At 42.3% G+C, this 12,247-nt stretch overlaps 1 protein-coding gene across 1 annotated transcript in view; it reads right to left on the bottom strand.

Annotated features, from left to right (window-relative positions):
- EPAS1 (endothelial PAS domain protein 1) overlaps nucleotides 1-12,020 on the bottom strand; it is a 31,975-nt gene extending 19,955 nt beyond the window's left edge. The window contains exons 1-6 of the mRNA XM_010183468.1: nucleotides 11,972-12,020; nucleotides 2,394-2,545; nucleotides 1,715-1,799; nucleotides 1,326-1,388; nucleotides 1,096-1,208; nucleotides 785-987 (exon numbers count right to left, since the gene is read on the bottom strand). Of these exons, the coding sequence (XP_010181770.1) occupies nucleotides 785-987; nucleotides 1,096-1,208; nucleotides 1,326-1,388; nucleotides 1,715-1,799; nucleotides 2,394-2,545; nucleotides 11,972-12,020 (665 nt within the window). The remainder of the gene's footprint in view (nucleotides 1-784; nucleotides 988-1,095; nucleotides 1,209-1,325; nucleotides 1,389-1,714; nucleotides 1,800-2,393; nucleotides 2,546-11,971) is intronic.
- Between the last annotated feature and the right edge of the window lie 227 nt (nucleotides 12,021-12,247).

The raw sequence follows: 12,247 nt of genomic DNA, 5'->3' as shown, positions 1-12,247 counted from the left end.
GAGAAAGCGGGAACAGAACAGTTGATGGGAAGGGATCACTGGCTCACTCACATGCAGGGAATATGGTTAGCACAACATGCAGACAGAAAGAAGAGATAGTATGAAATGCCATGGAGATCCCAGGGGAAATCAGGCAAGAGACTGAGGGAATCTCCATTTCTTCCACTCAAGAGAAGTGTGGGGAGCGCAGGGCACAGCTCCTTGCTTGACCCAAGATCTTCCCCTCCCCTTCTTCATTTTGCCACTAGAAGAGGCACATAGATAACCAGCAAAGGTTGCTTGCTCTTCATTGAGCAAGAGGCTGCAATCCTTTTGCAGAGCTGCAGATGCTCTGGATGCCTGCCTTAGCAATTCTCAGTTAATCTAGAGCATAAAGTACTTTCCAGCTAACTGCCAATAGCATCCTGGGCCAAACCAACCATAAAACAGTCCTTGCCTAAGGTCCTTAAGGCATGTCATTTGAGACATTCTCTAAAAAAAGAGAACAGAAATACTCTGTACTCTTCAGTTTGCTAAAACCCAAGAAGTTAATGGTTATGGTTCTAAGTTGTCTCATCTTTTGCCAGTGAACTTGAATTCTTCACTCAGCAAGTGTGGAAAATGGTATTTCGCCTACATTGAGATATGAGATGGATTAAGTGAGCCACTGAATAGCTGTTTTGGTAAGGGACTGTACTTTCCATCCTTGCTTACTAAGTCCACATAGGAGGACATTTGGAAAGCCTCCTTGTTTTGTTCAAGAAGACAGAAATACCCATGGAAAGGAAAAATCAGTGGAATTTACCTGTCATCACAGTAGGTAAATTTCATGTCCATGCTATGGCGACTCAGGAAGGTCTTGCTGTCCAGGGGGATGTCGATGTTGGAAGGATGCTGAATAGGCTCACACATTATTATAAGGCAAGTGAGAAGAGGCTCTTTATACCCACACAGAGTGTGAGGAGGGCAAGTGTTATACACTTTAACTTGTCCAGTGCAGTGCAAAACCTGAAATAATGATTTTTTTGAATGAGAAATAAACTTAGAATGTACTTTCTATACATGCCAAAATGTCTTTTTACATCAAAAACACTTATTACAGCTAAAATACGGTACCTTCCACGTGGCAGACTTGAGGTTGACAGTTCTGCCTCTGTTGGTAACAGTGCACTTCATCCTCATGAAGAAGTCGCGCTCGGTTGACATCTCTTTGCTTTTCTTTCCAAAGCCTAGACAAGTATAAGGAAAATGGCAAATGAATTTTATCAGTTTTGCTTCTTGATTTCTTCTATTCGTAAGCATGAAGGATTCAATAGAAATAACAGACTAATTCTCAGATAATTTACCTGCAGAGACCATCAAAGATGCATGGACCATTGAAGAGCAGTTTGAAGAGCTCAGACCTAAAACTTTAAGTGGAACTTAAATGGGACTTTGTGCATTTAAACCTATGTTTTAGCTTGCAGCACATAAATCTTTGCAACATGTTACAAGTGAAAACATTACGCCTGTCTTAACTTGATGAAAGGAAACACTAAACAAACAGTTCTTAGTGCTATCATATGTAAGCAAGATTTGGCTAAACAAAACAAATCTGCAAAGCATTGTGTAACAGTTTAATGATCACTGTAGGATTGAAAATTCCCTTTACTGTGATTAAAAGATCTCTACTGTCAGCCAATTACTTCATTTGGTTATTTTAAAGGCAAATAGTCACTCCTGTTTTCATTATTACCATTTTTCAGACTCAGGTTCTCTCTAATTTCTTCATGGTCACACGGATGAGTGAAGTCAAAAATGCTGTGTCCAGTTAATTCCACCTGTGCAGAAGTAAGAACTATATTTAGCCAAATAAAAGCAATGAATAATATTTGCCTGATTTTAAATACCACCTATCCAGATGAAACTGGTCACTAGAACCAAGTGCATCCACAGGACGCTCACAGACACAAATCCTGTGGCCCTCCCTTTGTTTATCCTATGCATTAACTTCCCATTTTCTTCCCTATCTTTGGATTAGCACACTGCAGGTAACAGTCAACACCACTGGTTATTTTCAACACAGGAGAAAGTCCCCAGTCCACAGAGCAGAAAAGGGGGGGGACTCAAAGGAGCAGCTCTATTCCCCCTGTCCCATAGTCTAAGGCATAAGTCAAAAAAACGCCCATTCTCCTCACTGCAGTAACATCTAGGAAGGCAGGACTGCAGTCACCAAAGACACTACAACTCTGATCTAACGGGAGAGGGAAAAACCGCCACTGCTGTTTGATGTGCTGTGCACCTGCCTGAGAAACAGGACATTTTCTTTCCAGTCCTTTCTGCAGTGATGCGCAGCTGTTTTTCTGCATTTAGGCATAGGACTCATTTCTAGGAATTGTATTTCAAAGAGAGGAAAGGGTTAGGGAACAAATTACCTGGGTAAGACCCATGTATTTGTTGACATTCTCTGACAAAAAGATCATGTCTCCATCCTGTGTCACCACGGCAATAAATCCCTCCAAAGCTTTCAGGTACAGGTTGTCCATCTGCTGGTCTGCCTCTAGTTCGTTCTCGTTGTCAGCACATACTGAGAAAAAAAAAGAAAAAAAGCCTCTGAAGTCTTCAGCACCCTGGCCAGCCTTTTTCAATGCAAACACATCCACTTAACAAGGCAACACAATATTTTTCTGCTGCCACAATTTCCTTTCCACAAACCCCTTCCTTGAGAAGAAAGCACTCTGCACAGGCATGTCCTTATCACTAGAAAGATATTATTCTAAATCTTTTGGCAAATGCAACACAACCTCTACCCACCTTTAGCATGTTTCTGCAAGAGGTGTTTTTTCAGTGCATAACACCTATACACCCAGACACTGAAATGTGCACATTCTTTTGGCCACATGCAAGCTTTCCATCTCCTAACAGGCATGAACTATAGGGCAAATCTCACAGAAGGTAAGTAAAGGTAAAGCACTCTTGCCTTCCTTTCTACACTTTTAAGCATGTTTCAGCTTCATGAATAAGAGGCCTGCAGATGCAGATGAACCAGTATTGAAAAATTTCTGTGTGGGAGTTGGCCCACTGATTTCTTGACATGTTTTATGAGAAACGTCTGGGGTTATTTTTTTACAAAACTATTTACAGATACTGCATCTGGTCTGCGTACCTCAGACATGCTGTGGGGCGAGCTTATCTTTAGTTCTGTCAGGTCGCCTGCACATTTGCGATCAGTCGTTGCAAATATGTAGTGGTAAGGCTCTGAATTCGGGGAGGAAAAGCAAACAAACAAGCAAAAAAACCCCCAACCCAGCCTCAAAATAAAGAATAACCAACTCCAGTCATACACTGCTGAAGGTACAAGGCCATGGGTAAGTCTCATCGAGATTGCGGAGCTGCAGTGATGCTGCTCCCTGTGCCCCTCCCTGATAGCACAAGAGTGCTCCAGACTGGGGCCACCACTGATTTTGATGCCCAGAGGCTCCAGCCATAGCAGCATCAGCCTTAATCACAAGAGCAGTGGGACTCTAATGAGTTTTTGGGAGAAGCTGCTCTTATTTGTTGGTCCCTCTCTGGGGATGGCCAACACAGGCTGCGGATTTGTCACCTTGTGTCCCTGCCCTGCAATTCCAGCTACTCACTCAGGGGCCAGTTCCTCCTCAGCACAAAGCAACTGACTCCAGGAAATTACATCAGGGCTAGCATTTAAAATACAGAAAATACACAATAATATATTTGAATAGTATGCACTTTGGCCATAATGACATTTAGGGAAGGGGGAAAGAAAAAAAAGGTAAGTGACCATCTGCTCCCAAGCTTGTTTCTGCTGTGTAAAGAATGTCAAGGGTCTTTTTTTACTTTTCCGGAAGCAAACAAATGGTTTATTCAGCAGGGATCATGGCTATAGCCCAAGACAATCAGCCAAGTGTGGGTTCAGAGAAAAAAATGACTTTTCAGCTCTAACCCCAGACCCTCCTTTCCATTTTTTTCCCCAGCTCATTAAGTTTGCATTAACAAAACACGACCATTCAAAGGCAGGAAGGCTATTCAAAGCATTTGTGTTCTTAAATGCCTCCAACAGTGAAAGACAAACACTTTACTTGTATTATCAGATGATTAAGTTTGCTTTTCCGCGTATATAAATTATATTACTTATACAAACACACACAGAGAGGACATAGGATCATTCACATCAGGCCTGCAGGTTCAAACCTTAATGTCCTAGCTGAGCACAGCACTTAAAAGATACAGCCAGCTTTAGAGTTCATGGTTACAGGGTTTTGTGGGATCTGAGTTCAATTTTCTTTATTAAAATTACCTTTGCCCAGCTGGAGGCATCTGTGATGTGGACTGGGAGGAAAGGGTTTGTGCTGCTGTGCACCCCGTCTCACATAACCCAAAAGCATGACCAAGGTGTTTTGCAAACACTCTCCAGCTTCCCCAATACCTCAACACACCCCAGTGCACCCCTTGCTTCCCCCTCAGCAGCCCCGGGCACAGTGGGCAAGGGAGCCGGGCAGATTCAGGTTTCTTGCAGTACTTAACAGGGCATCCTCATGCTTCAAAGATGGAGTGAGGAAGTTGAGGGCATCAAGAGGAAGGTGACAAATACCTCCAGGGGCCCCTGTGCTGCTGATGCCACCTCTTCCTTGCCTGTCCCCCGTGGGCATCCCTGCTGCCTGCCCAGGGAAGTCTGGGCACCGGGGGTGCACCAAAGGTGGACACATCTTCTCGTGTGTCCAGAACGTAATATAATTATAGTAATAGAAATAATAAATAACAGTCCCTCATATGGCTGCAGTTACGGCATTCTAGCCTGCTTCTGTTCTCTAGCTACTGCTACCCAGAGGATATACACACATTAGGAGACCAATACATCAGAAGAAATTCAGTCATTGTCACGAGCAAAAATCCAGTTTGCTTTGGAAATAATCTGTTTTGCAGAAGAAAAACAAATAAAACCATCGCTACTGCACGCTGCTCTCAGAAATCCCTACTGTCTTGCACTTTAGCATAAGAAATTTCAGCTTCAGAGGGAAAACATTTGACAAAGCATAGAACAAATTAAAGTAGGAGGTTAACATGAAAAAGCTGCTTTCCAGTAGTTGAGGTCACTTTATGCAGGTAGCAGCACCTCATGTAGGCTTGCCAGCATTTTCCAAGTCTTAAAGAAAGGTAATCACGGACTCAGTTTACCCTGATTTTAATTTAGAGATTTTGTAAGCAACGCTGTTTTTCAATACAGCTGCTAACGAAATTTTGAAATAAGGATGCACTTCTTTTTTTTTTGTTCCCTGCAACTTTTTCCATCTCTGCTAATGGGAGTAACTCAGTTGAGGCACCGTGACAGCATAACCGGGCGACTGGCCTGCAGACATGCCAGTTTAACTATAAATTAATAGCACATTCAGCAGAATGAAGTCCCGTAATATCATTGTTCATATTATAGCTACTTTTATGGACCCAAGCCAAGATTGTGCTCATGTAGCACTGGGAAGCCCCCATAGGGGGGAGAATCCCCGTGTAGCTGAGACCACAAGATCCTGAAAGATGTCAGAGAACCACCAAAAGTGCCGTGGCCTCGCTGGGGCGACTGTCAGAGCTACAGGAGAACCAGGAGCAGAGCAACCACATCCCACTTTGATGGGTCATCCACCGCTCATACTGCCCCACGGCAGGATTTCTTGGTCTGCATCAAATTTTGAGACAGTACTTTTCAGTCCGTGTCTCCGTCATCATCAAATTTTGATAAATGTTGTTTAATCAGTTCTATTCTGAAAATATTTCCGACCACTAAAGTAGAATTTACTCATCAACGAGAAACTTTGAACTGTAATGGCAAATGCTTATTGCCGTGTTTATGATAACCTTTTATGCTAAAAATAGCTCTTGTAAACAAGCTTTGATTAATTCCCACTGTCAGGATGTGCACTGTTCCCAAGTTTAAGAACACTTTTTCCGTAGAAGCTTGCTCATTTCCTTCAGTCCAACCTCTTGGAACGAGTCTGAAGGTTCAAAACTCAGGCTCTCCCTACAAGAAATAACTGCTCAGGTATAAACAGCTCCTAGCAAACAGCCTCTGCTCCTCTCAGCACCTTTGATCTGACTCAAAGGGGCCTTTTTGGTCAGTCCAGAGGTAGAGCGTGATAAAGAGGATCTTTACTGGAGGTCACATCACACCACCTCCACAGAATTTGCATGGCTTTGTCTCTAATCCTGGATCCTATAAGTACCAGAAAGTTGCTTGGGTTTTGTGCACAACAGACACCAGGCTCCAGGGCTGTAAGAACTCCCGACTCCAGCAGGCAGAATTTGGGGAAGATCTAACAGCAGCCCCATCCTGCAGCGGGGAGCAGCTTTGAGACAGACTCGTCTCTTCCTGGTTTCTTGTTTTGCATCAAAGGAAAGCGACTTTTTTTTTTCCTTTTTCTTTTTTTCTGTCTTGACAGGGCAGTACATCCTGTTCAAGGGGATATTTTCAATGTGTTCAGTAAAGGCTTTCCATTTAGATACATCAAGAGAAAGCTACTCTTAAACTTGAAGCTTCCTGAAGGGCTCTTATCTCCAAGTGCACAAGTGACTTTGATAAAGTAAACCCTTATGCTAGTGTTGTTATGACTGCAGGGTTTCTATCTAAACAAATTATTCAGATGCTGCTCCCAGGAAGCTGCTCTGAGTCCTGCAGCCGTCGGTGTTGAACAGTGGGATGCAGGACCCCATCCTGATTGGGCTTCCCGAGCACCACTGGACTTTCTGGTGCACCTTCCCAGAAAAGTGGCATTGCTTCAGGCAGCTGAGGCACTCAGCACCCGGCTGCGCTCTCATTCCTAGCAGCATGGTTGGCACAAAGCTATTTTTCCAATTTAATAAAAGCAAACAAGTAGACGTGCTATTTTTAAAGCACTGTTTTATGCCACAATAGTCTGAGATTAGATGTGGCTTGTCCAGACATGCAAAAACAATGCCCACATCACCTCTCCCTACGGTTTGTCCTCTCCCTTGAAAGCCCAGAGAAAAAGCTATTTTTTCCCTTCTGCTCCCCGCTGGCTTTCCGGCTCTGTTGTCTCCCTCCCTTGAAACAACTTCACACTGGCTTCCTCGTGGCCTCCCTTCTCCCAGACCAACTTCCCGTCTGCTTCCCTGTTCCCTCCCCATCGCTGCTGCTGTCTGCCTGCACAGGAGCAACTCCCAGCCGGTTTCCTTTGCTGGAGCTCTGCACAGAAAAAGACACCCGGGCAGCCACGCAACTGGGATGGGATTAGAGAATGCCGATAAAATTGTGTTTGCCTGATCAGCCTGACTAAGAAGTCTGCAGTCCTGGCACACAGAAACTCACCGGAACCAAAAAGTTCTGGTTCCTATAATGTCTTGAGCATCAGTGTGGTCCAAATAAACACTTGAAATTATTGGCATGGCACATTAGTGCCTATGCAGGCTTCCTAAAGTGGATCCTCTTCCTCATATTCAGACAAAAGGAGACCATCTGAGGCAGCCTTAGCAACTATCATGATATTAGCTGTTAACTAAGATGGCCATTCCTTATTAAAAGATAGTTATTTCTCTTTTGCCATCCATTAACCCCCAAAAACCCACTAGGCTAGTTTGCTAGCTGCACCAGAGAATAACAGGGGAGAAGCACTGCTATCAATTTTTCTGGCTATGCTAAAGGACGTAAGATCCCAAATCTAAAAGCTCCACTATCGATAAGCATCAAACTGTCTATTTTCAGCAGCAACTCCATGGGATCAAAACCTTTACTTGAAAAGAACAAAGATCAGCTCTAAATTTACCCTAAACATTTGAATGTGACGATGGCAAAAATGTATTATGCCAACAGAATTAAGAGACATCTTGAAAAATATTCAAGATTATTATAACTAAATTATATTTCTACTTAGCATTCCAATTATACCGTGTACTGTTCTGTGCACAACATGGAAACAGTATTATAAAGCTATTGTTTCAGTTTGCTTCCTGTGATGCTAATCTCAATCAGGCTGTCAGACGAACAGCCTGCATTTCTAAATGTTAAAGGCTTCCTCTCCAACATTCCCACACAGAATTGCCTACTGTGAAAATCAAAGGGAAACGTGTTACTAAGTAAAGCAGCAACTTTTATAAAGCAAAACCTGGTATTTTTTACCCTTTTGAACTCTGAGATATACAACCAGCTATTTCCTATTATGATAGGATACAAGGGCCAAGCTCAGGCCCCGCAAGGCCTGCAGGAGACGTGCTCCTTGCAATCCAGAAGCTGGGATTTTTGGAGGCACGTAGCAGGAGAGCTCTCAACGAAGGCTCAGATTTGTAGGCTCTGCCATTCACTTGCTGGAAGAATGTGGGCATAGATTTCCCTAGGTCTTGGCTTCCCGACAGATAGATGATCATTATGCAGACACAGCTAGTAAAACAGCCTGGGTTACACAAGAAAAAAGCTCTAATCCAAGTCAGGGAATAATAGGAAGGGGCATGGGACACTCAATGCCAGCGGACTGGGGCTGGCAACCTGACTACAGCCATCTCTGCAACCCCCTCTGCAGCATCGGCTCGCAGAAAGGAGGATGCAGTCCTGAGCGGGCCCTTGCTCCCGCTGCTCCCAGCAACACTGCCATGAAACGGAGAGATGTGTTCCCATTCAAGAATCGTGCCCACAAGCAGTAATACCAAATAAAATCCAGTGTACCAGTAGTTTTTGATAGAACAAACATAAAAATGCTAAATCAAGCAGTATTTTTTCTTTACTACCTTTTGAAGTATTTTAAGCTGCACTGCAAGCTTATTTTAGTGACATTGTGTGTATATATATATATATATATATAAATGCAGTAAATGTTATTTTAATGTCCTAATTAATGACAGAACAAATACTCCCTCTTAACTTCAGTTTACACTGAGTGTCTAGCCCAAATAATCACAACTGTTTCCACGAAGCAAAGGTGGGGGGGTCTGTGGGCTGGGGCAGGCATTTGCTTCTCATGCACACCACAGTCCTCCACAACCCCGTTTCCCCGTTCACCTGCCAGAAATGACACAGAAACCCTCATGCTCCCCATCAGCATCAGGCTCCTCAAATGCAACGCAGAATTAATGGCTGAATTCCAGTCTGCTGCACATGTGCATGAAACGGGAGCAGCTTTCCTTGGGGCTCAAAAAGGGTTTAGAGCAAAAGTGGGAACGGGTCGCGGGTGGGCATTGCACAAGCCCAGCGTCCATTTGCTCCACGCTCTTGTCAAAATCTGATGAGCAGCAAATTTCTTCATCTGAAAGCCAAAAGCTGCACCAAAAACCTATCGCTTTGAATTAAATCATATGGCCTTCCAGTGTGAGTCAGTGTCCTTATGAAGACTGACATCATTCAGAAACTCACCATCAAAGACTTAAATTCAGCTTTTACAGGAACAGATCAGAAAAACAGCACCTGACAAATGTTAGCTGTATTAAGCAGTTATTGTACAGAGATGGTGATAATCAGCCCTGAAAGGCTGTATGTATTTTTTCAACCGGGTTCACCTGCCAGAAATGCCTATATTCAATTTTACAGTCTTGTCTCCTCAGAGCGAGAAACAGTTCTCAACTTGATTTACTGAGATTTACTTTGGCCAGAGCGGTACTCGACACCTGTGAATCTCAGGAGCCTCAGCAACTGCAAACTGTTGGGCAACTGCATGAGGAAGAAATAATACTCTGAAGCCATTATTCTGATAATGATAATCAAAGTTCTCTCTCTGATGCCACTTTATTCCAATGCCTGATAAATTTTATCTTTCAGATACTCAGGGCTTAAGTATTCAGCCTTCTTGTTTAGCTTGGCTGATTTAAATGTTAGCTATCCTCAGAAGAATGTAAGTAGCAGATGAGGCCTTTACAAGCAAACAGTGGTTTTCTGGCTTGAGTTCTTTCATTTCAATGTATTCCCATTGTCAGGAAATAGTACTCAGCTCTTCCAGAAAATCAGTCCCTTTAAAGTACCTTGAGCTCAATTCCCCAGAACAGAAGCACTAGAGATTTAAAAACCTTTACCTACATCTCTAATGTCTAAAGATGCAGCGATTAACAAATCTGCATCTGATTAACAACACAAATTTTAATGAGAGGACTTAATCCAAGTCAATATTTAGGCTGGGGAAGTGTATCAGATTTAAGGCTAAGTAAATAACTAACACAGAGAAAGCCCGAAATATTAAATCACAGCTTGTCACTACTGTAATGTTTCATTTGCAGATTTCTTCCTAACTGCTGGGTCCTGGTGGCACTTCAAGAAAACACAAATCAGCTACATGAACCACATTGTTCTTCAAGTGCTGTCACAGAAAAATCATATATCTATGTGTATGGATGAATAGTATATACATATATTGAGTTGTCATCACTATCAAATTATATGAGCCTAAGCCTTAACACTAAAGCAGCACTAAATAAATGTTTTACCTGTAGATTTTCTCCTCACCAAGAAATGCACATGCATTTGAAAATTTCACTTTAAACCCAGCAGTTTGCAGGTAAGCAAACATATTCTTCTGATGATGACAGCATCAAACTATTTCATGTCGTGTTTCACAGACACACGCATTACTGTGATTAACTGTTACAGCCCTTCAGAAGTTTGCTTTTCCTACGCTGTGCCAGTCTCCAGTTCATGCCGTATAAATATTTGAAAAGCTGAAACTGTGTTTTTATGAGAAAGTTACTAACAAATCGGCTTGGTGTATGGCATGTTCAAGAACATTTACCTACTTATGCAACTTCTTCAAGTATTAATTACATGATAAAATCAGAGATGATTTGTAAACACTGTTCAGCAAATAAACTTTTCTTTTCACAGAAGTAAACGTTAAAACCACATTGTATAAGCTTAACGTGAAAATACCCACATTTTATACGATAGCCTTAACTACAAAAATTACAAAGCACACAGGATCTGAATTTAATTTGTCATATTCTTCAGACTAGCCAACAACAAATTAACAGCATGCTTTTCCACAAAATGAGGTACTTCCTAATAACATTTATTAAAGTAACTGTTATGGAATGACTCAACTTTTCTAAACAAAGGAAGTATAATCATGATCTTATAGGGAGTTTTGCATTAATGAACGTCAAGATGAAACTTTGGGTTTGCCTTTCACAAACAACACAGGTATTGTTTTGTTAAGGCATTCTGGACACTTACAGGTCACCGTGTGAAAGTTCCCCCAGCAACATCAGTTGTTTTCATTGATCTCACAGGCTACCCAAACCACAGATTTCCATCAGAGTGATTATTCAAATACAGGTGCAAAACAAGAGCATTGTTAATTTTATCAGTTTTCGCTGCTAGTTCACATTTCCCACTACTCCAACATGAGCAAGATTCTGGTTACATAGAATCCATTCATATCAAGTATTGAAAAGTTGTTTGCTTTACTATCTTAGTCTACCTTGTCATAAGGCATCTACCTACTACTCATTACCAGTGTACACCACAATTAGTCCGTTCAGACAAAGCATTGGACCTTCAGAACTTCCCAGCTGCCTTTTGAGTGCACTGGCACAAACACACTTGTCATACTGGTGCAAGTACTGGAGCCCAGGAGGTTCAAGCTGAACATACCAAATCAAAATTTACTTGTTTCAGCACGGAAGCTTAAGATGTCTGTCTGAATTCTGATTAAACTCTTAGAAGTTTCAAATATTGTAAATGAGCTTAATAAACAACAAAAATCCCAACACATTCAAGTGTTTTGAGCGCTGATTTTTTTAGAGAGGCAAAACTGCACCAGTTGTTATTTTGATAATGAAGACCTTATATGGCTAATATTACTCAGACATTCAGAATGTTCCATCCCAATTAAAACATACATAATTCTGATGAAAAAAAAACCACCCACCAACTAAACTTTAAATCTAGTTGCACTGTCACAACACAGGCAGTTGTGTCCTGTTCTCACTTTAGGACCTAGTACCTGGAGAAAAACATGCAAAATCTAACCAAGCTGCTATGAACTAGCACCAACAGCTTCTTTTAGCCGGATCTTACCTGAAGACAGCAGCTTGTGAGTGCGTAGGAAACTGATTGCCAGGCGCATGATGGAGGCCTTGTCCAGGTGGGAACTGATGTTGTGGGGCAGGGGCAGCTCATGTGCCAGTTCGTAGAAAACTTCGGTTTCTTTGCTTCTCCTGCATCTCGCTGCATCTCTTGATTTCTCCTTCCTCCTCTCTGAACTGCTCCTGGGAGGGAAAGGAGAGAAAGGAAAAAGCATTTCTTGAAATGCAGTTCACAGCTTGAGAGAGGCACTTACAAGAGTTAATCTTG

This window comes from Mesitornis unicolor, unplaced genomic scaffold, assembly GCF_000695765.1.
Source record: "Mesitornis unicolor isolate BGI_N332 unplaced genomic scaffold, ASM69576v1 scaffold43744, whole genome shotgun sequence".
NCBI classification, from domain to species: domain Eukaryota; kingdom Metazoa; phylum Chordata; class Aves; order Mesitornithiformes; family Mesitornithidae; genus Mesitornis; species Mesitornis unicolor.
The sequence above is the reverse complement of the archived record's forward strand: the minus strand, read 5'-3'. Positions and strand labels throughout refer to the sequence as shown.